The 26,721-nt window shown below is 43.2% G+C and overlaps 1 protein-coding gene across 3 annotated transcripts in view; it reads left to right on the forward strand.

Moving 5' to 3' along the window:
- LOC121582614 (erbin) overlaps window positions 1–26,721 on the forward strand; it is a 147,481-nt gene that overhangs the window by 95,133 nt on the left and 25,627 nt on the right. For all 3 annotated transcript variants that reach the window (XM_045225095.1, XM_041898542.2, XM_045225096.1), the window contains exons 7-11: window positions 2,849–2,905; window positions 7,603–7,666; window positions 8,221–8,295; window positions 9,519–9,663; window positions 23,406–23,478. In XM_045225095.1, the coding sequence (XP_045081030.1) occupies window positions 2,849–2,905; window positions 7,603–7,666; window positions 8,221–8,295; window positions 9,519–9,663; window positions 23,406–23,478 (414 nt within the window). The remainder of the gene's footprint in view (window positions 1–2,848; window positions 2,906–7,602; window positions 7,667–8,220; window positions 8,296–9,518; window positions 9,664–23,405; window positions 23,479–26,721) is intronic.

The following is a 26,721-nucleotide window of genomic DNA, read 5'->3' on the forward strand; positions in this document are numbered from 1 at the left end:
CTAATTCACCAGCCACGTTGTCGGGTGGTCACACTCAGGGCTCTACAGTGCGAGCATTTTATAAGAATACACTGCTCAAAAAAATAAAGGGAACACTAAAATAACACATCCTAGATCTGAATGAATGAAATAATCTTATTAAATACTTTTTTCTTTACATAGTTGAATGTGCTGACAACAAAATCACACAAAAATGATCCATGGAAATCAAATGTATCAACCCATGGAGGTCTGGATTTGGAGTCACCCTCAAAATTAAAGTGGAAAACCACACTACAGGCTGATCCAACTTTGATGTAATGTCCTTAAAACAAGTCAAAATGAGGCTCAGTAGTGTGTGTGGCCTCCACGTGCCTGTATGACCTCCCTACAACGCCTGGGCATGCTCCTGATGAGGTGGCGGATGGTCTCCTGAGGGATCTCCTCCCAGACCTGGACTAAAGCATCCGCCAACTCCTGGACAGTCTGTGGTGCAACGTGGCGTTGGTGGATGGAGCGAGACATGATGTCCCAGATGTGCTCAATTGGATTCAGGTCTGGGGAACGGGCGGGCCAGTCCATAGCATCAATGCCTTCCTCTTGCAGGAACTGCTGACACACTCCAGCCACATGAAGTCTAGCATTGTCTTGCATTAGGAGGAACCCAGGGCCAACCGCACCAGCATATGGTCTCACAAGGGGTCTGAGGATCTCATCTCGGTACCTAATGGCAGTCAGGCTACCTCTGGCGAGCACATTGAGGGCTGTGCGGCCCCCCCAAAGAAATGCCACCCCACACCATGACTGACCCACCGCCAAACCGGTCATGCTGGAGGATGTTGCAGGCAACAGAATGTTCTCCACGGTGTCTCCAGACTCTGTCACGTCTGTCACATGTGCTCAATGTGAACCTGCTTTCATCTGTGAAGAGCACAGGGCGCCAGTGGCGAATTTGCCAATCTTGGTGTTCGCTGGCAAATGCCAAACGTCCTGCACGGTGTTGGGCTGTAAGCACAACCCCCACCTGTGGACATCGGGCCCTCATACCACCCTCATGGAATCTGTTTCTGACCGTTTGAGCAGACACATGCACATTTGTGGCCTGCTGGAGGTCATTTTGCAGGGCTCTGGCAGTGCTCCTCCTGCTCCTCCTTGCACAAAGGAGGAGGTAGCAGTCCTGCTGCTGGGTTGTTGCCCTCCTACGGCCTCCTCCACGTCTCCTGATGTACTGGCCTGTCTCCTGGTAGCGCCTCCATGCTCTGGACACTACGCTGACAGACACAGCAAACCTTCTTGCCACAGCTCGCATTGATGTGCCATCCTGGATGAGCTGCACTACCTGAGCCACTTGTGTGGGTTGTAGACTCCGTCTCATGCTACCACTAGAGTGAAAGCACCGCCAGCATTCAAAAGTGACGAAAACATCAGCCAGGAAGCATAGGAACTGAGAAGTGGTCACCACCTGCAAAACCAGTCCTTTATTGGGGGTGTCTTGCTAATTGCCTATAATTTCCACCTGTTGTCTATTCCATTTGCACAACAGCATGTGAAATTTATTGTCAATCAGTGTTGCTTCCTAAGTGGACATTTTGATTTCACAGAAGTGTGATTGACTTGGAGTTACATTGTGTTGTTTAAGTGTTCCCTTAATTTTTTTGAGCAGTGTATAAAAAATTAAGTATAGACACATATGCGAGTTGTGCTTTATAAATATATAAATGCTGCAGTGGCTGTTTTCAAAGTATTTCTGCTTTTTTGTTTCATATCTCGAAATGCACAAAGAAATATGAATCCTAACATTATCCCACCTTTTGGAGCAACACAGCCTGGGCTGGGGCGCTGTGCACAGTGTGTGTGAATGCTGAAAGATTTGTTTTTAGAAACCATGCACACAGGCATAAAACTGTCTAACTATTAAGGTAAGACTTTATCCTGGTGTTTCTCTATATATTTACATAGTTTTGTTCACAAGTTAGGTTGTTTTTCAGTGCTTGAGTTTGCTTCCACTGTTAGCGAAGAGCGAGACCTCATCTGCCTCTGCTAGTCAGATTCTCACAGCCACACATGAAGACTTGAGTGGCCCAGTTACCAGGTTAACCTTAAAGGGGCAGCTGAATTTTTTTGTCTCATCTGTGATATTTTGGTTAGACTCGGGTCACAAAATATTAAATTGAGCAATATACCACATGACTTCTTACTAGTATTGCGTTCCTTGTTTTAGAAACATTACTAAGCATGCTTATCCGTTTTGTTTTGTGTTTTTTGCTGCAATTAATGCAGAAAAAATATTTAGCCTGGTAAAAAATCGGAGGGGCTGGTAGATTTTTTAAAAATCTACCTGCCACGGTGGCTGGTAAACAAAGTTAGTTTTATAGACTAACGTTTTATCATATGATGTTTCTCTCCCGTGGGAAAGGTCACAACTTTATATAAGCCATAGTATTTATACGGTGTAGTACGTATGCATAAATCATCTGGGTTGAAGTTCTGGCAGGAAACCATGCTACTGACCCTATGTAGCTTTCTCTCTGAATCAATTTCCCCACCTTATGGCTGAATCACGGCTGGGTTTCAAACTAGCAGGAGTTGTGTGGAATCTAGAAAAACATATCTGTATATCTGTAGGGTTCACATCGTTGGCCAGACCCCAGTGATCCAGACCCAGGAAAAACGTTTGTTTTGAGACAAAACCATCCAGTAAAACGACACTATCCCAAGTCCCTGAAGACTGAGTATCAACAGTGAGTGTTGTCATTGACTTGTATTCTCTGTCGCTCTCTCTCTCTCTCTCTGTCTGTCTGTCTGTCTGTCTTTCTCTCTGTCTGTCTCTTTGTCTCTCTCTCCTCCCCTTCCTCTCCCTCTCCCTCAGGTTGACTAAACTGCAGATCCTGGAGCTGAGAGAGAACCAGTTAAAGATGTTGCCTAAGTAAGTTGTCTCTGTCTCTGTTTTCCCCACATCAAAGCCCTTACAGACCTCAAAGCTCTGAGTCCCCAGACAAACAAGAGGTAGCTCTTTGTGAGTGACCATGTTTGTGTGAGGGAGAAAAAAGGACAACAAGTGCCTCTATCGTTCTCTCTCTCTCTCTCTCTCTCTCTCTCTCTCTCTCTCTCTCTCTCTCTCTCTCTCTCTCTCTCTCTCTCTCTCTCTCTCTCTCTCTCTCTCTCTCTCTCTCTCTCTCTCTCTCTCTCTCTCTCTCTCTCTCTCTCTCTCTCTCTCTCTCTCTCTCTCTCTCTCTCTCTCTCTCTCTCTCTCTCTCTCTCTCTCTCTCTCTCTCTCTCTCTCTCTCCCCTACGCACTCTTGCTTTCTCGGTTTGTTTCTCTCTCACCATGTTTCTCTGTGGCATTGAATTCTACCGTGTTATATAAGAGTGCTACCTCTGTTGCGAGCTGTGACAGGTTTTATAATCCAGAGTACTCAGACTGTACTCATGTTCCGTTTCACCTTTTGAAAGCCTCCACTACCTACCTACCTCTGTGTGTATGTGTGTTCACTGCCTAATGAACCCAGTGATTATGAAGGGGATCCTGATTGCTGCAGGTGGTTTTGGGGTTTTGGAGAGAAGTCTCATCTCTTTCTGTCATGCTCTTTCTCGTTGTCTGTCTTTCCGCTTCGCTCTTCCGCTATGCTCTCTTTGTCTCGTTTCCCCTCTCTCTTTCTCTACTCTCTGTCTCTCTTCTCTTGATCTTTCTGTGTCTAATTGAAGCCTGCCTGTCTAGGTCCATTTCTTTTGTTGTCCCCTAGCTGGCTGGCCCTCTATGCTCTGTGTGTCTGAGACTGCAGCTAGGGTCTGGAGCTCTGACAAACAGAAGGCTTAATGGCCAGAATGGATGCCAGAGAGATGCAAGCATCCCAGGGATGTAAATAAACACACACGCACACACACGCACACACACAAATTGCAAGCGCAAACACACACAACTGCCCGCACGCACACACACACGCCTTATAATAACACTCATCCTACCCCAGACACCTTTTGGCGACAGCACCGTTGTGTGTTCCTCACTGATTTCTATGGCACTCTGTACAGACCCCAGTACCGAGCTTTCTGTACCGACCCCAGTGTCTCTGAAAGCAGCTCTGAAAGGAGCCTGGCAGAGCACTCCTCCTAGCCTGCCAATCACAGGGCAGGAATATTCCGATGCTGGTGGACGCTCAGCGTGCTATCACCGTCCGAAAACACTGCCACGTTTTTATATCCAACTCCACGTTTATCACGACAGCAACCCTAGAGGTCGACGTGAAACCACCTCGTTGTATAGTTTGGTTGTACAGACGGAAAGGTATACACGGTATACATAGTATGGATTAAAGTGTAATGTTTTGAGGAGTAGCGAAGACGAAAGAGCCTCCACAGGACGGAAGAGCATTACTGTTAACCCCCAGTACCAAGCCGTGTTTGGTTTGACTGGGAGTCTTGAGGACTAGCGCTGCGTCCCAAATGGCAACCAATTGTCTATATAGTGCACTACTTTTGACCAGAGCCTTATGGGCCCAGGTCAAAAGTAGTGCACTATAAGGGGAAAATAGTGCCATTTGGAAATCAGCCTACAGGTTCATTTTTTTTTTTTTTTTTTTTTTTTTATAAACCTTTATTTAACCAGGTAAACCAGGTAAACAAGTTCTCATTTACAACTGCGACCTGGCCAAGATAAAGCAAAGCAGTGCGATAAAAACATAAACAACACAGAGTTACATATGGAATAAACAAAAACAAAACGTACAGTCAATAACACAATACAAAATCTATATACAGTGTGTGCAAATGTAGTAAGTTATGGAGGTAAGGCAATAAATAGGCCATAGTGCAAAATAATTGCAATTTAGTATTAACACTGGAGTGATAGATGTGCAAATAGAGATACTGGGGTGCAAATGAGCAAAATAAATAACAATGTAAATAACAATATGGGGATGAGGTAGTTTGGTGGGCTAATTAGAGATGGGCTGTGTACAGGTGCAGTGATAAGTAAGCTGCTCTGACAACTGATACTTAAAGTTAGTGAGGGAGATAAGTGTCTTCAGCCTCAGAGATTTTTGCAGTTTGTTCCAGTCATTTGCAGCAGAGAACTGGAAGGAATGGCGGCCAAAGGAGGTGTTGGCTTTAGGGATGACCAGTGAGATATACCTGCTGGAACGCATACTACGGGTGGGTGTTGCTATGGTGACCAACGAGCTAAGATAAGGCGGGGATTTGCCTAGAAGTGATTTATAGATGACCTGGAGCCAGTGGGTTTGGCGACGAATATGTAGTGAGGGTCAGCCAACGAGAGCGTACAGGTCACAATGGTGGGTAGTATATGGGGCTTTGGTGACAAAACGGATGGCACTGTGATAGACTACATCCAATTTGCTGAGTAGAGTGTTGGAAGCTATTTTGTAAATGACATCGCCGAAGTCAAGGATCGGTAGGATAGTCAGTTTTACGAGGGCATGTTTAGCAGCATGAGTGAAGGAGGCTTTGTTGCGAAATAGGAAGCCGATTCTAGATTAAACTTTGGATTGGAGATGCTTAATGTGAGTGTGGAAGGAGAGTTTACGGTCTAACCAGACACCTAGGTATTTGTAGTTGTCCACATATTCTAAGTCAGACCCGCCGAGAGTAGTGATTCTAGTCGGGCGGGCGGGTGCAAGCAGCGTTCGATTGAAGAGCATGCATTTAGTTTTACTAGCGTTTAAGAGCAGTTGGAGGCCACGGAAGGAGTGTTGTATGGCATTGAAGCTCGTTTGGAGGTTTGTTAACACAGTGTCCAATGAAGGGCCAGATGTATACAAAATGGTGTCGTCTGCGTAGAGGTGGATCTGAGAGTCACCAGCAGCAAGAGCAACATCATTGATATACACAGAGAATAGAGTCAGCCCGAGAATTGAACCCTGTGGCACCCCCATAGACTGCCAGAGGTCCAGACAACAGGCCCTCCGATTTGACACATTGAACTCTATCTGAGAAGTAGTTGGAGAACCAGGCGAGGCAGTCATTTGAGAAACCAAGGCTATTTAGTCTACCAATTAGAATGCGGTGATTGACAGAGTCAAAAGCCTTGGCCAGGTCGATGTTTGACAGTGATGAGGGGTGGTCGTTTGACCGCGGACCCATTACGGACGCAGGCAATGAGGCAGTGATCGCTGAGATCCTGGTTGAAGACAGCGGAGGTGTATTTAGAGGGTAAATTAGTCAGGATGATATCTATGAGGGTGCCCATGTTTACGGATTTAGGGTTGTACCTGGTAGGTTCCTTGTTAATTTGTGTGAGATTGAGGGCATCTAGTTTAGATTGTAGGACGGCCGGGGTGTTAAGCATATCCCAGTTTAGGTCACCAAGCAGTACGAACTCTGAGGATAGATGGGGGGGCAATCAATTCACATATGGTGTCCAGAGCACAACTGGGGGCTGAGGGGGGTCTGTTCATCCCCACTGAGAAATGACTGTTATCTGATCTGTTCCCAAATATAACGAAGCCCTTAGTTTCTTCTATTTATCTTTCTTTTATTTACCCTAGTAGTAGCTGTCATATTAAATAATTAGCCTAACACACTATCTCATATTATAGTTAGTGTTTAGACTTTGTTGTTTGTCTTAGTAACACATATATGTATTGTCATATTTTGTTTTATGTAATGGTAATTAAGCTTATGTTGTAATCGTCATATAGCATCCAGCTCTCCTATATCTGTGCATCTACACAGCATGTCAGTGAAGTGTGTGATAGATGTTGAAATTACCAAGGCCCTGTATGAGTACTTCACAGGAGTGTGCACTTGTACAAGGACACTCGGATGAGGGCCACAGAGTGGGACAGGGACTAAAACACTCTTTTAAGAAATGCTCCTGGAGTCCCCTGGTGCTTCCTCCCGTGGTCTCTAAGCTCTCCCCATCCGCTGTACACTTTATTGTGTGTGTGTGCGTGAGAGAGCGTTAATGGGTAGAGGAAAGGTCATCTCTGAGTCATCGCTGTAGGCATCTGGGCCATCAGAGGACAGGGGAATCTGGTTGTTTACCCTTGTGGTGATGGTTTGGGTGTACACACCCTTGGACCATTGACGGACTATCCCTTTTTATCCTTAAATCTCATTGTCAACTACAATTGTCAACTAGTATTGCCACAAGTCTGTCACTAAATGCATATGAATTCCCCCAGACCTGAAGAGAAATCCGAAAATCTATTGCTGCCAATTTGTTACAAATCAATGAAACTCAAAGCAAGCCTGGATATGGAGGAACGTGTTAGACCAACAGCACGTCTATCCTTATTTGAACAAATGTCTTTGCCATGTCGTTAAATTCTTCATGCCCCCCTGGTGTAACATAACCGTCTGAGTATCTGTGTGAAATGTTGTGCTTCTTTTTGCTGTGACGAAATCGGCCTTAAATGGGTGAGAGGGAAGCCTGGGCTGGAGACTGCTATAACAGGGCCCATGGGTGATATACCACATAAAGCAGTCTTTTAAGAAACTAGACTACAGGGACGCTGTTTGTGCACACACACACACACACACACACTCTCATGAATGAGCATGCAAATGCTGCTGTTGTGGTTGACTCCTTTTATTCCCAGCTCCTTTGCTCAACATCAATATCTATCTCTCGGTCTCCCTCCCTCTCTCCCTTTCCCTCTGCAGAAGCATGCACAAGCTCACCCAGCTGGAGAGATTGGACTTGGGGAGTAACGAGTTCACTGAAGTGGTGAGTGTCTGTCTGTCTTTCTGTCCTCCCAAGGCTGAACCTCAGTACTCTAAAGTCAGTGGCTTCATCTCCATCTCCCCATCTTCATTCACTGATCTGGAGATAGAAGACAGGTGACAGCAATATGGAGACAGGCCCTACTACGGGTTCATACTGCTATTCTCAGATCTGTGTGGAGGAGGGAAATGAGTCAAGAAAGATGTCACTTCAGACAAATGATTTGCATCCCTTTAAAGTGTCTGAGAGACTGTATGGCTAATTGTAGGGCTAATATGCACAATGATTCCTGTATGGTTGTAAATTAATTGATCTCTCATTTCTCTCCCTTTCCGTCTCGCTCTCTCTCTGTGTGTCTCTCTCTGTGTGTCTCTCTCTGTGTGTCTCTCTCTGTGTGTCTCTCTCTGTGTGTCTCTCTCGCTGTCTCTCTGTCTCGCTGTCTCTCTGTCTCGCTCTCTCTCTGTCTCGCTCTCTCTCTGTCTCCCCCTCTCTCTGTCTCCCCCTCTCTCTGTCTCCCCCTCTGTCACTCTCCCTCTCTTTCTCTCTCTTTTTTCCAGCCTGAGGTATTGGAGCAGCTCACTGGAATCAAAGAGCTGTGGATGGATGGAAACAGACTGACATTCCTACCAGGGGTAAGATGATGAACTGCCATTCAACTCCCCATAGGCTTAGTCTTCCTGTACAGTGCCTCGGCTTTCACAGTGTTTGTCCTGTCTCATTCCCTAGAACCGTCATTGTAAATAAGAATTTTTTCATAATTAACCAGCCTGGTAAAGTAAAGGTAAAATAAACTGTTTTGATCAACACTGCTTTGTTCAAGCTAACATAGTAGTATATTATTATAGACGTGAATAATGACAATATTGCAATGGCAACGTTATGAAGTTGTAATAATGCTTCTGTTGCACTCTGGGTAGTTTTGCTGCATGCCCATCGTAATAAGATTAATGTCACGAATGACGAAGCCACAGACCAATTAATCTGTTGGTTCAACCGTCATTCAGTGATAATTCAAACGATTGTGTTTTGTTATGGTTTGTTGTCAGCACACCTTGTGTTGCGTAAGGTCTCTCTTGCTCGCTCTCTCTGTTTCTCTCTTTCCCCATCTCTCTCTCTCTCTTTCGCTAGCATTTCGACAGCACCACAACCAACCCCACAATTACAGGCTATTCCTCTGATAGGATTGCTGAATACTGCCTGGCCTCACTGCAGAACATTATTAAATAATTGTTTAAAAAACAATGCCTAGGAACAGTGACATGTACACAGCATTCCAATGTGCTAGTGTTTGTTATAGTGAAATTGCATCCCGTGGCCCTGCTGTTTAATTAAGAAACCAAATGCTCCTCAAACCAAGTCACCCAGCCCATTCGTTCCCCTTCCTTTTATCTTTTGTTATTTTCAGTGAAAGTGTGTGTGTGGGATTGCAGGCTTTCAGGTTCCTGTGTTCAGATTGGTCAGGCCAGGGGTATTCCTGGAACTGTTTTAACCCCTCAATGTAATTCCAAGTTGAATTCGCCCCGTCAGCCCGGCCCCTCTTGCCTCAATCCTCCCCGTTTCTCATTTCAGTAGAGATCAATGTCCTAGATATAGCCTAGTGCTAATCTAACCCCATTTGTACTTTCAAGGGAACCTTTGAGAGATTTGTCAAAAACAGTAAACAATATCTAGAAAGGAAAAAGACACAAAAGACGTTACTATCTCAATGGAACGTAATTTAATAAAGGATTCTGTGTGTGTGTGTGTGTGTGTGTGTGTGTGTATGTGCGCACATGTGTGTGTGTGTGTGTGCGTGTGCGTGTGTGCGTGTATGTACCCCTGTGTGTTTGTATTCATACCTGTGTGTGATCTCCAGATGCTGGGCACTCTGAAGCAGCTGTCCTACCTGGATGTGTCCAAGAACAACCTGGAGATAGTGGACGAGCAGATTTGTGGCTGTGAGAGCCTGCAGGACCTACTGCTCTCTAATAATGCACTCACACAGCTGCCCGGATCTATAGGTGAGCGGCTGCATACACACGCACACACACATACAGACTGGCACAAATGCAGACACACAGACTGGCACAAATACAGACACACATACCCACACAGACAGACACAAACACACACACAAACACAAAGTGCCCATCTCTTTACAACATGATAAAGGCTGTTTGACGTAGCCCAGTGACCAGACATAGGGCCAGTGCATATGCCGTGCCAGCCATTGTGTGTCTAATGAACAGCTCGGTTGTTATTTTGAGGTGAAGAGAAATATTGGCTGTATTAGGATTTCCTTCTGGAATGAATGACTCAAATAACATTTGTCACATGGTGTAGACTAACAGTGAAATGCTTACTTACGTGTCCTTTTCCAACAATGCAGAGTTAAAGATAAAAATAAAATAAAAAATAGAAATAGTGACACAAGGAATAAATGCACAGTGAATAACAAATAACAATGAGTAAAAAAGAACATGACTATGTACAGGGAGCAACGGTACCGTGTCGATGTGCAGGGGTACGAGGTAATTGAGGTAGTGTGTGTGTGTGTGGCGTCAGTATGCATGTGTGCGCATGTTATGTGTGTGTGGGCATATGTAGTGTATGTGTGTGTTGGGGTGTCAGTGTAAGGGTGAGCGCATAGAGTCAGTGCAAGAGAGTTAGTGCAAAAAAGGTAGTCTGAGTATCCATTTGGTTAGCTATTTAGCAGTCTTGTTTAGCAGTCTTATGGCTTGGGGTAGAAGCTGTTCAGGAGCCTGTTGGTTCCAGACTTGGTGCACTGGTACCGCTTGCTGTGCGGTAGAAAAGAGAACAGTCTATGGCTTGGGTGGCTGGGGTCTTTGAAAAAAATGTTGGGCCTTCCTTTGACACCACCTGGTATAGAGGTCCTGGATGGCAGGGAGCTTGGCCCCAGTGATGTACTGGGCCGTACTCACCAGCATCTGTAGTGCCTTGCGGTCGGATGCCTTGCAGTTACTATACCAAGCGGTGATGCAGCCAGTCAAGATGCTCTCAATGTGCCAGCTGTAGAACATTTTGAGGATCTGAGGGGCCATTCCAAATCTTTTCAGCCTCCTGAAGGGGAGGAGGCACTGGCGTGCCCTCTTCACAACTATGTGGGTGTGTGGACCATGTTAATTCCTTAGTGATGTAGACACTGAGGAACTGTACCCGCTCCACTACAGCCCCATCAATGTGGATGGGGGCGTGCTCGCCCCTCTGTTTCCTGTTGACAACGATCAGCTCCTTTGTCTTGCAGACGTTGAGGAAGAGGTTGTTGTCCTGGCACCACATTTCTAGGTCTCTGACCTCCTCCCTATAGGCTGCCTCATTGTCGTCGGTGATCAGTCCTAACACCGTTGTGTCGTCAGCAAACTCGATGATGGTGTTGGAGTTGTGCGTGGCCACACAGTTGTGGGTACACAGGAAGTACAGGGTGGGACTAAACACCCCTGAGGGCCCCCGTGTTGAGGGTCAGCGTGGCAGATGTGTTGTTGCCTACCCGCACCGCCTGGGGGCGGCCCGTCAGGAAGTCCAGGATCCAGTTGCAGAGGGATAGGTTCTATCCCAGGGTCCTTAGCTTGAAGGGGACTATGGTGTTGATTGCTGAGCTGTAGTCAATGAACTGCATTATTATTATTATTTTATTAATTTTTTTGAGGGGGGGTCAGTTTCAATATTGCAGATAGATTGTGGCTTCTATCAATGTAATTGTCTGCATCATTTCCAATCCCCCATATATTTTTTGGTAAATATATATTTTTAATATATTATTTTCCCCTAACCCTATCATCCCTCCCCTAATTGGAGTAAACTAATGGACAACAATACTTAGGCTTCTACTTCCAGCTTATACATACTATATACATTTTACGGACACAGTATATTTTACATTAGTTATCTTGTTTTTGTTGTTATTTTTATTTTAGTCCCACCTTTCAGCTCCCCTCAACCCCTTCCATCTATCTCTGAACACCATTTTTTATTAGCCATTTTCAACTGTGCTGTGATGTTTCACTAAAGTCCTGAACCTTTCTAGTCTCATAGTTTCTACAGACTGTAAATTAAAGATACAATGTTTTGCTAAGAGTATTATATTATTGATCGATTGACTATGACTTTTCAAATCACCCAGCAGTACTATTTGCAGAGTTAGCTCCAGGTAAATGTTGTAATTCTTCAGCCATTCCTGAACCTGCGACCAAAAACAAGCTACATATGGGCAGTACCAAACAAGTGATTTAATGATTCTGTCTCTTCACAGCAAAATCTGCAGAGCTGGGATGGTTTTATCCCCCATATATATAACATTCTATTGGTGGCAAGAATTGTATATAATAATTTAAATGGAATCGGTACATCAAAAATGTCTTCACAACTATTTTGCAACATCTATGCCACAGCTGTCCATTTTTTGGTCCTTAAATGAAACTGGTATACTTTTATATTTATCACAATTTTCTTTAACCAATTTTGGTCTTTAATATAGGGCTGACAGACAAGTTCTTTACCTTCTCCCCCTTCCACTTGCCTCTTCCATTTTTGCGGTAATGCTGCAATTAGTTAGTTATAATTTTGAATAGAGCAGACATTTCCATATATTTTTGTTAGCTGCATGTGACATAACTCTACCAGTCCTATTTATGATATAATATAATAGATTATACCCAAAATATATATATTTTTTTTTATCAATTGATATATTTGAGATAAATATTTGTTCTGTCTTTTCTGGTGGATTAAACTGAAATAGCAACCAACTTTCTATGGCTTGTTTTAAAAATAGCGATATTTTAGAGATTATTTCATTTTCAAATAACCGAAGATGAGAGGTTGTAATCTGAATAAAGGGAAAAAGGCCATTCTTGAACACAGGGTGAGCCATTCTTACTAATCTGCTAGAAAAAACAGTTTGGATTTAAGTATAGTTTTTGTATGACTGAAGCCTTTAGTGAGAGGTCTAATGCTTTAATATTTAATCATTTCTGCCCTCCGAGTTCATATTCATTATATAAATAGGCCCGTTTAATTTTGTCTGGCTTGCCATTACAAATAAAATGGAATCTTTTTTGCTCATATAATAAAAAAATAAAAAAAGTAATTAGGTGTAGGCAGGGCCATAAGCATATAGGTAAACTGGGATATGACTAAAGAGTTAATCAGGGTGACTTTTCCACAAATAGGTATTTTCCTTTCCATGGTAGCAAGATTTTATCTATTTTTGCTAACTTTCTATTAAAATCTATTGTAGGGAGATCATTTCTTTCTTTCGAATACCTAGTATGTCCACTTCACCGTCAGACCATTTTATTGGTAAACTACACAGTAATGTAAAAGTTGTATTTTTTAATGATCCAATATGTAATATAGTATACACTTATCATAATTCAATTTTAATTTCAGCCCTGGATTTCTAGCCCCTTGATGTTATTGTTGGATCAGATGTTAATAGCGAACATTTCGATGGCCATAATAAATAGATATGCCGATAGTGGACAACCTTGTTTTACTCCTCTTGACAGTTTAATATTTTCTGAGAAAACAGCATTCTTACATAGGCATTCCTTTTGTCCAGGTGGGTGAGAGCTGTGTGGATTACAATAAAGATTGCGTCATCTGTTAATCTGTTGGGGCGGTATGCGAATTGGGTGCATATAGAAGAAGTGGACTTCCAGAAAATTGATTATTCCCCAAAGCTGTTTTCTGTTTCATCTTCCATTTTGTATTCACATTTATATGGTGATATGGTATGAATATCTGATAGCATTTCAAAAAGTATTCAGACCCCTTGACAAATTTTGTTACGTTACAACCTTATTCTAAAACGGAATAAATTGTTTTTTTCCCTCATCAATCTACACAAAATAACCCATAATGACAAAGCAAAACAGGTTTTTAGACATTTTTGCAAATTAATTACAGTACCAGTCAAAAGTTTTAGAACACCTACTCATTCAAGGGTTTTTCTTTATTGTTACTATTTTCTACATTGTAGAAAATAGTGAAGACATCAAAACCATGAAATAACACATATGGAATCATGTAGTAACCAAAAATGTGTTAAACAAATCAAAATAGCCACCCTTTGCCTTGATGACAGCGTTGCACACTCTTGGTATTCTCTCAACCAGCTTCACCTGGAATGCTTTTCCAACAGTCTTGAAGGAGTTCCCACATATGCTTAGCACTTGTTGGCTGCTTTTCCTTCACTCTGCCGTCCGACTCATCCCAAACCATCTAAATTGGGTTGAGGTCGGGGGATTGTGGAGGCCAGGTCATCTGATGCAGCACTCTATCACTCTCCTTCTTGGTAAAATAGCCCTTACACAGCCTGGAGGTGTGTTGGGTCATTGTCCTGTTGAAAAACAAATGATAGTCCCACTAAGCCCAAACCTGATGGGATGGCGTTTCGCTGCAGAATGCTGTGGTAGCCATGCTGGTTAAGTGTGCCTTGAATTCTAAATAAATAACAGACAGTGTCACCAGCAAAGCACCCCCACACCATAACACCTCCTCCTCCATGCTTTATAGTGGGAAATACACATGCGGAGATCATCCGTTCACCCACACCGCATCTCACAAAGACACAGCAGTTGGAACCAAAAATCTAAAATTTGGACTCCAGACCAGAGGACACATTTCCACCGGTCTAATGTCCATTGCTCGTGTTTCTTGGTCCAAGCAGGTCTCTTCTTCTTATTGGTGTCCTTTAGTAGTGGTGTATTTGCAGCAAATCGACCATGAAGGCCTGATTCACACAGTCCCCTCTGAACAGTTGATGTTGAGATGTGTCTGTTACTTGAACTCTGTGAAGCTTTTATTTGGGCTGCAATGTCTGAGGCTGGTAACTCTAATGAACTTATCCTCTGCAGCAGAGGTAACTTTGGGTCTTCCATTCCTGTGGCAGTCCTCATGTGAGCCAGTTTCATCATAGCGCTTGATGGTTTTTGCGACTGCACTTTCAAAGTTGTCTTAAAGTAATGATGGACTTTCGTTTCTCTTTGCTTATTTGAGCTGTTCTTGCCATAATATGGACTTGGTCTTTTACCAAATAGGGCTATCTTCTGTATACCCCCCTACCTTGTCACAACACAACTGAAATTCCACAAATTAACTTTTAAGAAGGCACACCTGTTAATTGAAATGCATTCCAGGTGACTACCTCATGAAGCTGGTTGAGAGAATGCCAAGAGTGTGCAAAGCTGTCCATCAAGGCAAAGGGTGGCTATTTGAAGAATCTCAAATATAAAATATATTTTGTTTAACACTTTTTTGGTTAATACATGATTCCATATGTGTTATTTCATAGTTTTGATGTCCACTATTATTCTACAATGTAAAAAATAGTAAAAATAAAGAAAAACCCTTGAATGAGTAGGTGTGTCCAAACTTTTGACCGGTAGTATAAGTATTCAGACCCTTTACTCAGTACTTTGTTGAAACACCCTTGGCAGCGATTACAGCCTCAAGTCTTCTTGGGTATGACGCTACAAGTTTGGCACACCTGTATTTGAGGAGTTTCTCCCATTCTTCTCTGCAGATCCTCTCAAGCTCTGTCAGGTTGGATGGGGAGCATCGCTGCACAATTATTTTTAGGTCTCTCGAATGATGTTCGATCGGGTTCAAGTCCGGTCTCTGGATGGGCCACTCCTGCGTTGTGTTGGCTATGTGCTTAGGGTCGTTTTCCTGTTGGAAGGTGAACCTTCGCCCCCAGTCTGAGGTCCTGAGCGCTCTGGAGCAGGTTTTCATCAAGGATCTCTCTGTCCTTTGTGCCTTTCATCTTTCCCTTGATCCTGACTAGTCTCCCTGTCCTTGCAGCTGAAAAACATCCCCACAGCATGATGCTACCACCACCATGCTTCACCGTAGGGATGGTGCCAGGTTTCCTCCAGACGTGACGCTTGGCATTCAGGCCAAAGAGTTCATTCTTGGTTTAATCAGACTAGCGAATCTTGTTTCTCATGGTCAGAGTCTTTAGGTGCCTTTTGGAAACTCCAAGCGGGCTGTCATGTACCTTTTACTGAGGAGTGGCTTCCGTCTGGCCACTCTACCATAAAGGCCTGATTTGTGGAGTGCTGCAGAGATAGTTGTTCTTCTGGAAGGTTCTCCCATCTCCACAGAGGGACTCTGGAGCTCTGTCAAGGTGACCATCGGGTTCTTGGTCACCTCCCTGACCAAGGCCCTTCTCCCCCGATTGCAAAATTTGGCTGGGTGGCCAGCTCTAGGAAGAGTCTTGGTGGTTCCCAACTTCTTCCATTTAAGAATGATGGAGGCCACTGTGTTCAAGGGGAGCTTCAATGCTGCAGACATTTTTTGGTATCCTTCCCCAAATCTGTGCCTCGACACGATCCTGTCTCAGAGCTCTACGGACAATTCATTCGACCTCATGGCTTGGTTTTTTCTCTGACATGCACTGTCAACTGTGGGACCTTATATAGACAGGTGTGTGCCTTTCCAAATCATGTCCATTCAATTGAATTTACCACAGGTGGACTCCAATCAAGTTGTAGAAACATCTTAAGGATGATCAATGGAAACAGGATGCACCTGAACTCAATTTCAAGTCTCATAGCAAAGGGTCTGAATACTTATGTAAATATTTATTTTGTTTATTTCTACATTTGCAAAACTTTATAAAAACCTGTTTTCACTTTGTCATTATGGGGTATTGTGTGTAGATTGATAAGGAACAAATTACTTGAATCCTTTTTAGAATAAGGCTGTAACGTAACAAAATGTGGAAAAAGTAAAGGGGTCTGAATACTTTCCGAATGCATTGTATGTGTTCACGGCAGCCCTCTTGGCAGTATTTCCTCTGGAAAAATGTGTAGCAGTGGGGGGACATTCTACTTCAGAAGTAATTAAAATACAATTTTGCTGACACCATCTAAAATGTAGTTTCCACCTACAGAAATTAGCCAAATAACATTTTAGTTAAATTATTTGTTTAAATTATTTTCACTTATACCATGGCACTGTTGAATTCTGATTGGCTTGAAGTGCATTCTAGAGCGTGCATTATTTCCCTATAACGCACAGTATATTTTCACAGTAGAATTCAATGGCGATAGTTCATTCTTACAAGTTTGAGCTGCTTTTGAAAGCAGAAGTCGAATTGAAAACATTGGCATTTCTGAATTAGATTTTTATAATAGCAAGCTTATTAGCTAAACTAGCAAGTCTGTTTTGTTGCCAAGGCAACTACTGTAGCTATCTAGTAAACTTGCTAGCTACTTCAGTGGCTAATGAGCACATTTCTAGCAGTAGATGTGTTAAATTATAGCCATTACATAAAAGGGATAATCAACTCCGTGCTCTATGCATTCTCTGGAAAATAATGCAACGCCGAGGAAGGCTAGTTCCACTCCGCTAGCACATCGTGGAACACACCTTACATGTCGTTCATCATTTTCCAGAGAACGCATAGCTCCTCGTTGATTATCCCTTACATATTGGACCATGCATATAGCCTATGCATGGTCCATATGATCAGGTATGCTATTAGCAATATGCATTATCACCTGTAGCCCAACTGATGCAGCATTGTGGCTATAAATAAATAGGATGAAGCATGGAGTTGCTTATCTGCATTTACCCTATTGGGCTAATATGTATTTGTATTTATTAAGGATCCCCATTAGCTGCTGCCTTCCTGGGGTTCAGCAACATTAAGGCAGTTATATACAGTTTAATATATTACATGACATTTCATAACACTTTACCCAATACATTTAGTGTGTTCCCTCAGGCCACTACTCAATTATCACATATTTAATACACCCATATACAATACAACACCCATGTGTACAGTGGGGAAAAAAAGTATTTAGTCAGCCACCGATTGTGCAAGTTCTCCCACTTAAAAAGATGAGAGGCCTGTAATTTAATCATAGGTACACGTCAACTATGACAGACAAATTGAGAAGAAAAAAATCCAGAAAATCACATTGTAGGATTTTTAATGAATTTATTTGCAAATTATGGTGGAAAATAAGTATTTGGTCAATAACAAAAGTTTCTCAATACTTTGTTATATACCCTTTGTTGGCAATGACACAGGTCAAACGTTTTCACAAAGTCTTCACAAGGTTTTCACACACTGTTGCTGGTATTTTGGCCCATTCCTCCATGCAGATCTCCTCTAGAGCAGTGATGTTTTGGGGCTGTCGCTGGGCAACACGGACTTTCAACTCCCTCCAAAGATTTTCTATGGGGTTGAGATCTGGAGACTGGCTAGGCCACTCCAGGACCTTGAAATGCTTCTTACGAAGCCACTCCTTCGTTGCCCGGGCGGTGTATTTGGGATCATTGTCATGCTGAAAGACCCAGCCACGTTTCATCTTCAATGCAGGAGGTTTTCACTCAAAATCTCACGATACATGGCCCCATTCATTCTTTCCTTTACACGGATCAGTCGTCCTGGTCCCTTTGCAGAAAAACAGCCCCAAAGCATGATGTTTCCACCCCCATGCTTCACAGTAGGTATGGTGTTCTTTGGATGCAACTCAGCATTCTTTGTCCTCCAAACACGACGAGTTGAGTTTTTACCAAAAAGTTCTATTTTGGTTTCATCTGACCATATCATCTGACCATATCATCCAAATGCACTCTAGCAAACTTCAGACGGGCCTGGACATGTACTGGCTTAAGCAGGGGGACATGTCTGGCACTGCAGGATTTGAGTCCCTGGCGGCGTAGTGTGTTACTGATGGTAGGCTTTGTTACTTTGGTCCCAGCTCTCTGCAGGTCATTCACTAGGTCCCCCCGTGTGGTTCTGGGATTTTTGCTCACCGTTCTTGTGATCATTTTGACCCCACGGGGTGAGATCTTGCATGGAGCCCCAGATCGAGGGAGATTATCAGTGGTCTTGTATGTCTTCCATTTCCTAATAATTGCTCCCACAGTTGATTTCTTCAAACCAAGCTGCTTACCTATTGCCGATTCAGTCTTCCCAGCCTGGTGCAGGTCTACAATTTTGTTTCTGGTGTCCTTTGACAGCTCTTTGGTCTTGGCCATAGTGGAGTTTGGAGTGTGACTGTTTGAGGTTGTGGACAGGTGTCTTTTATACTGATAACAAGTTCAAACAGGTTTTTTTTTATTTTATTTTATTTTATTTTTTTATTTCACCTTTATTTAACCAGGTAAGCCAGTTGAGAACAGGTTCTCATTTACAACTGCGACCTGGCCAAGATAAAGCAAAGTAGTGCAATAAAAACAACACAGAGTTACATATGGGGTAAAGAAAAAAACATAAAGTCAGAAAATACAACAGAAAATATATATACAGTGTGTGCAAATGTAGCAAGTTATGGAGGTAAGGCAATAAATGGGCTATAGTGCAGAATAATTACAATAGTATTAACACTGGAATGCTAGATGTGCAAGAGATTATGTGCAAATAGAGATACTGGGGTGCAAAAGAGCAAATTAAATAACAATATAGGGATGAGGTAGTTGGGTGGGCTAATTTCAGATGGGCTGTGTACAGGTGCAGTGATCGGTAAGGTGCTCTGACAACTGATGCTTAAAGTTATTGGGGGAGATAAGAGTCTCCAGCTTCAGAGATTTTTGCAATTCGTTCCAGTCATTGGCAGCAGAGAACTGGAAGGAATGGCGGCCAAAGGAGGTGTTGGCTTTGGGAATGACCAGTGAGATATACCTGCTGGAGCGCAGACTACGGGTGGGTGCTGCTATGGTGACCAATGAGCTAAGATAGGGCGGGGATTTGCCTAGCAGTGATTTATAGATGGCCTGGAGCCAGTGGGTTTGACGACGAACATGTAGTGAGGACCAGCCAACAAGAGCGTACAGGTCACAGTGGTGGGTAGTGTATGGGGCTTTGGAGACAAAACGGATGGCACTGTGATAGACTACATCCAATTTGCTGAGTAGAGTGTTGGAGGCTATTTTGTAAATGACATCGCCGAAGTCAAGGATCGGTAGGATAGTCAGTTTTACGAGGGCATGTTTGGCAGCATGAGTGAAGGAGGCTTTGTTGCGAAATAGGAAGCCGATTCTAGATTTAACTTTGGATTGGAGATTCTTTATGTGAGTCTGGAAGTTGAGTTTACAGTCTAACCAGACACCTAGATATTTGTAGTTGTCCACATACTCTAGGTCAGACCCGTCGAGAGTGGTGATTCTAGTCGGGTGGGCGGGTGCTAGCAGCGTTCGATTGAAAAGCATGCATTTAGTTTTACTAGTGTTTAAGAGCAGTTGAAGGCTACTGAAGGATTGTTGTATGGCATTGAAGCTCGTTTGGAGGTTTGTTAACACAGTGTCCAATGAAGGGCCAGATGTATACAAAATGGTGTCGTCTGCGTAGAGGTGGATCTGAGAGTCACCAGCAGCAAGAGCGACATCATTGATATACACGGAGAAAAGTGTCGGCCCAAGAATTGAACCCTGTGGCACCCCCATAGAGACTGCCATAGGTCCAGACAACAGGCCCTCCGATTTGACACACTGAACTCTATCTGAGAAGTAGTTGGTGAACCAGGCGAGGCAGTCATTTGAGAAACCAAGGCTATTTAGTCTGCCAATAAGAATGCGGTGGTTGACAGAGTCGAAAGCCTTGGCCAGGTCGATGAAGACGGCTGCACAGTACTGTCTATTATCAATCGCGGTTATAATATCGTTTAGGACCTTGAGCGTGGCTGAAGTGCACCCGTGACCAGCTCGGAAACCGGATTGCATAGCGGAGAAGGTACGGTGGTATTCGAAATGGTCGATGATCTGTTTGTTAACTTGGCTTTCGAATACTTTCGAAAGGCAGGGCAGGATGGATATAGGTCTGTAGCAGTTTGGATCTAGAGTGTCACCCCCTTTGAAGAGGGGGATGACCGCGGCAGCTTTCCAATCTCTGGGGATCTCAGACGTTATGAAAGAGAGGTTGAACAGACTAGTAATAGGGGTTGCGACAATTTGGCGGCTAGTTTTAGGAAGAAAGGGTCCAGATTGTCTAGCCCAGCTGATTTGTAGGGGTCCAGATTTTGCAGCGCTTTCAAAACATCAACTGTCTGAATTTGTGTGAAGGAGAAGCGGGGGGCATGGGCAAGTTGCAGCAGAGGGTGCAGAGTTGGTGGCCGGGTTAGTGGTAGCCAGATGGAAAGCATGGCCAGCTGTAGCAAAATGCTTGTTGAAATTCTCGATTATTGTAGATTTATCGGTGGTGATAGTGTTTCCTAGCCTCAGTGCAGTGGGCAGCTGGGAGGAAGTGCTCTTATTCTCCATGGACTTTACAGTGTCCCAAAACTTTTTGGAGTTAGTGCTACAGGATGCAAATTTCTGTTTGAAAAAGTTAGCCTTTGCTTTCCTGACTGCTTGTGTATATTGGTTCCTAACTTCCCTGAAAAGTTGCATATCGCGGGGGCTATTTGATGCTAATGCCATTAATACAGGTAACGAGTGGAGGACAGAGGAGCCTCTTAAAGAAGAAGTTACAGGTCTGTGAGAGCCAGAAATCTTGCTTGTTTGTAGGTGACCAAATACTTATTTCCACCATAATTTGCTAATAAATTCATTAAAAATCCTACAATGTGATTTTCTGGATTTTTTTTCTCATTTTGTCTGTCATAGTTGACGTGTACCTATGATGAAAATTACAGGCCTCTCTCATCTTTTTAAGTGGGAGGACATGCACAATTGGTGGCTGACTAAATACTTTTTTCCCCCACTGTATGTGTGTGTAGAGTGCAGGTCTTATCATGTGTATGTGTGTCTGTGCCTGTGTGTGTCTCTTTTAACAGTCCCCGCTGTTCCATAAGGTGTATTTTTATCTGTTTTCTAAATCTGATTCTACTGCTTGCATCAGTTCTCTGATGTGGAATAGATTCCATGTAACCATGGCTCTATGTAGTACTGTGCACCTCCCATTGTCTGTTTTTGACTAAGGGATTGTGAAGAGACCTTTGGTGGAATGTCATGTGGGGTATGCATGGGTGTCTGAGCTGTGTACTAGGAGAATAAACAGACACCTCGGTGCATTCAGCCTGTCAACACTTCTTACAAAAACAAGTATTGATGAAGTCAATCTCTCCTCCACTTAAAAAAAAAACCCAGGAGCTTGTTGTGTTACATTGTGTTGTTGAATTCCATTCTGTGAGTGGCGAGGCAGACATAAGGCTACCATTTTACACATTTAGCAGACGCTCTTATCCAGAGCGACTTACAGTTAGTGAGTGCATAAATTTTTTCATACTGGTCCCCCGTGGGAATCGAACCCACAACCCTGGCGTTGCAAGAGCCATGCTCTACCAACTGAGCTATACCAGCCACCAACGTATTGAGAGTGTGTGGAGCCGTGAACTGTCCCTTATTTGTGTGGTGCTAAAACGTTATAATTTGTCCACACGTAGAGCTCTTCCCATGTGAGAATATGACTTGTTGCCAAGTTTTACTTTCCCTGGATAGCCTAGCTCACACGAAAATGGCTAATGTGGGCCTAACCGGAGAAATAAAAAGAAAGGTTATGATAAGGGAATAGGCTACAACACCATCGTGGAATCAAGTGCTGCACGAGTGAAATCCCCAGTTTGGAAGGACAACAACGTGGTAGAGTGCAAGCAGTTAGGCCTGTTTGTTTTTGATAATTCAGTTCATTATCAGTTCATTATTACATTCATTCAGGCTTTCGTTCATTAGACCATACGCAGGCCATATAAAGTGTAAACCGGTGTGGCTGGTAAATTTGATTAGTCTACTAAATAAATGTATCATATTTTTGCAGCCTATATTAATAATATAATAATAATAATATGCCATTTAGCAGACGCTTTTATCCAAAGCGACTTACAGTCATGTGTGCATACATTTTTACGTATGGCTGGTCCCGGGGATCGAACCCACTACCCTGGCGTTACAAGCGCCATGCTCTACCAATTGAGCTACAGAAGACCACCCATTCCCCTGATACTCAACTCTGGACCTCGAAGCCAGTTCCACTGCATTTTTTCATTGTTCCCCTCTAATCAGGGACTGATTTAGACCTGGAACACCAGGTGTGTGCAATTAATTATCAGGTAGAACAGAAACCAGTAGGCTCCGGACCTCGTAGGGTAAGAGTTGAGTACCCCTGTATTCGATTCTGGTAATTCCCTCCCTATGGCACTCGCAACTTGAATGCACTTCAAATAGAATATTACTCTCGCATAGAACACACAACAAGCCGACTAGGTAATTGGAAATTCTACTATGGTGTTGTCAGACTTTTCTATTTATTACTCGTTTTGTTTTCAGAGGAAAAGTGAATGTGGACTGTTCCAGCATCTTCAAAGTGCACTGCAGCATAACTCTTTTTTCATGTTCCATATTTTATTTGCGTGGCGCAATGATTTTGTCATGGCACAGCTAAATTACTGCAGTGTAAGCACTGCCTTTTGGTATGATATGTTGGAGGTGTCACTCTGAAAAAAAGAGATACAGGTCATACTCTGCTTTCCCATCAAATAAGATAAAGCTAAGCATACAGCTGGATTCAGTCTGCAATTTATTAGGCCCCAATCGACAGTATTGATGGTGGTATGAATTAATCTGTTGCATAACTTTAATGGATACTACTCTTTTGGTGATGCAGCTGAGAATCAGAATCAAAATCTGTGTGCTGTAGCCTAATGTACTATTTATCTTTCTCTCTCTGTCTTCCTACCTCTCTCTTATTCTCTCACACTCCTTCCTTCCGTCTCTCTCTCGAACACCCCTCTCGCTGTCTTCTCTCTCTTTCCCACTCCCCTCTTTCTCTCTGTTCCTTCCCTCTCAGGCTCCCTGAAGAAACTAACCGCCCTGAAAGTGGATGAGAACCAGCTCATGTATCTGCCAGACTCCGTCGGAGGGTGAGTACTATTAAAGCCATAGGTCTAAAACAACTAAATCCACCCTGATAGGTTTGCATTGATCCTCATTCAAACATATCACAGTACGCTGCAGTACAGTTCACCAATGTAGGGTTAGGTTTGATTAATTGACCTAAGTCCCCTGTCCCATCGCCCTGTTTCTACACACGTGCCAGATATGAGACGATTGATGTTCGTGATTGAGGCGTTAGTCCCGATTTTATATAGGTGAGTGATCTAAGCCTGGCTCCTCCATTGTGGATGGGGACAATGGTAATCCTGACCTAAGGAACCTCCGAATACCGTATTGACAGATTAAAGCCCCTGTTTAATTCTGCTTAGCCAACACTCATCGATTTATGACAGGTGAGGAGGCCAGCTGTTGGTGGTTGACGACTGCTGCTGCCAGGTGTGTAATCATTAGCCAAACAGTTTTGCAACTAAAACAAGTTTTTATAGGACAAAGCCGGGTAGGTCCCTCCCCATTCCGTTTGCTTCTGTTTAAGAAACGTTTTGCAACAGAATTGGCGTAATGAATACGCCCCTGGTATCACAATCAATACAGGCGGGGGTTAACACTTGACCTCTGACCTCTCACTATAGACGTTATCATTCATATGGAGAGACAAATTGATTTTAATCCACCAACATATTCTGTGTGGTAGCCAACTAGTATTTCAAGATTAACTGTTTTAAAATGGCAACTTGGTTTATGGTTTATCTATGTTTTAGAGTTCAAATTTTTATATTTTTTTCTTCTGGTCCATTTGAGTTATTTTTGTTTCCCAACATTGCCAATTACCCGTATTTTATCTTATATTTCCTAGTCCCAGATTAGGAAAAGCTTCTGGGCGGGATTATGAATGTGATTGCAAGGAGAACCGTGGTTTAATCCCAGACCAGGATTGTAAAGCATACTAATTCAATGTATTTAATCTTACATTTCATTACATTTGCTTTATATTTTGATCTGTATCATCGTCGGTTTCCTACGCTCTTGTTTGTCCCTAGTCTTGACTTCTGAGAAGCGGAATCAGATTCCTCTCTTTACTCAGTTGCTATAGAGCCGAGATCGGTAACAGTCTACCCGCGGTACACCTGCTCCTTGAACATCTCATTCCAAAATTATGAACATTAATATGGAGTTGGTCCCCCCTTTGCTGCTATACCAGCCTCCACTCTTCTGGGAAGGCTTTCCACTAGATGTTGGAACATTGCTGCGGGGACTTGCTTCCATTCAGCCCCAAGAGCATTAGTGAGGTCGGGCGCTGATGTTGGGCGATTAGGCCTGGCTCGCAGTCGGCATTCCAATTCATCCCAAAAGGTGTTCAATGGGGTTGAGGTCAGGGCTCTGTGCAGGCCATTCAAGTTCTTCCACACCGATCTTGACAAACCATTTCTGTATGGACCTGGCTTTGTGCACGGGGGCATTGTCATGCTGAAACAGGAAAGGGCCTTCCCCAAACTGATGCCACAAAATTGGAAGCACAGAATTGTCTAGAGTGTCATTATATGCTGTAGCGTTAAGATTTCCCTTCACTGGAACTAAGGAGCCTGAACCATGAAAAACAGTCCCAGACCATTATTACTCCTCCACCAAACTTTACAGTTGGCACTATGTATTCGGGCAGGTAGCGTTCTCCTGGCATCCGCCAAACCCAGATTCGTCCGTCAGACTGCCAGATGGTGAAGCGTGATTCATCACTCCAGAGAACGCGTTTCCACTGCTCCATAGTCCAATGGCGACGAGCTTTACGTCACTCCAGCCGACGCTTGGCATTGCGCATGGTGATCTTAGGCTTGTGTGTGGCTGCTCGGCCATGGAAACCTATTTCATGAAGCTCCCAACAAACTTTTCTTGTGCTGACGTTGCTTCCAGAGACAACTTGGTAGTGAGTGTTACAATGAGGACAGTTGCTTCTAAACGTTTCCACTTCACAATAACAGCACTTACAGTTGACCGGGGCAGCTCTAGAAGGGCAGAAATTTGACAAACTGATTTATTGGAAAGCAAAAAGTCCTATGACGGTGCCACGTTGAAAGTCACTGAGCTCTTCAGTAAGGCCATTCTACTGCCAATGTTTGTCTATGGAGATTGCATGGCTGTGTGCTCAATTTTATACACCTGTCAGCAACAGGTGTGGCTGAAATAGCAGAATCCACTAATTTGAAGTGGTGTCCACATACTTTTGTGTGTATATATAGTGTATCTTTTTATCTGTTTTGTGCAAGAAACAATCTGTTTTCGATGTAGTAATGGTGCAACCATGACGGTAACAAATCTGCGCTCACTTTTATCTTTAGGGCACGTAAAAACAACGGTACGAAGCCTAATCATTACAACAATTATTATCTGGGTGATTATCTTTCTAGGAGCACGTTGCTCCCAAAATAAAATGTAAGTTCGCACAGAAAAATATTTAGTAGCATATGCGACCAAAATGGTCGCACTTTAGAGCCCTGTCTGCAGTTGATAAAACCTATTCTAACTGACCTTGGCCAGCCACTTCAATTAATATTTGATTTTTAAAAACGTGAATATAGGCCTGAGCCCGAATTCACAAAGCATCTCAGAGTAGGCGTGCCGATCTAGGATCAGATCCCCCTGTCCATATAGTCATATTCATTATGATCTAAAAGGCTAAACTGATCCTAGATCAGCACTCCTTCTCTGAGATACCAATATGGCCCTGATCTTGTTTGTTGTTGCTCCATCTAAGAGGATATCATGTATCATTGTGCCTGTCCTTATTTTAACACCAGAGCTCCCATTGGATTCCAGGAGGGAAAACTCTGGCTCAACTCTATCTTAAATTCAGGTCATTTATGCACAGTATGTATTTTTAAATGAATGCTGGAATAACAACCCCAGATATATTCAGAGAATGCTAGCTTGCTTTTTCCTGAGCCAAACTCCAAACAGAATAATGAGAACCAGATTTGGAAGAGTCTTGGATATAGAGTAACCTCTATTCTCCAGCAAGTCTTCAAGTCACAGAATAATCTTTCACTCTTTTTTTCTCTCCTTTTTTTTTCTTCATAGAGGGTCATATGTATAGTGCAGTCCTAGATAGTTATGGCACCTGACAGTTAGTCAGAAGATTCCAAGGAATGTTGGCTAGTTCGAGCAGGAAAAATACCTTTTTAGGACTTCCCTCTTTCCCCACTGTGGTATAAAACTCTCTCGCCCTTGCGAAAAAATGCCTCTGGAATCAATGACACATAAACTCTGTTTAGTTGGCC

This window comes from Coregonus clupeaformis, chromosome 15 (assembly GCF_020615455.1).
Source record: "Coregonus clupeaformis isolate EN_2021a chromosome 15, ASM2061545v1, whole genome shotgun sequence".
Classification (NCBI taxonomy): Eukaryota; Metazoa; Chordata; class Actinopteri; order Salmoniformes; family Salmonidae; genus Coregonus; species Coregonus clupeaformis.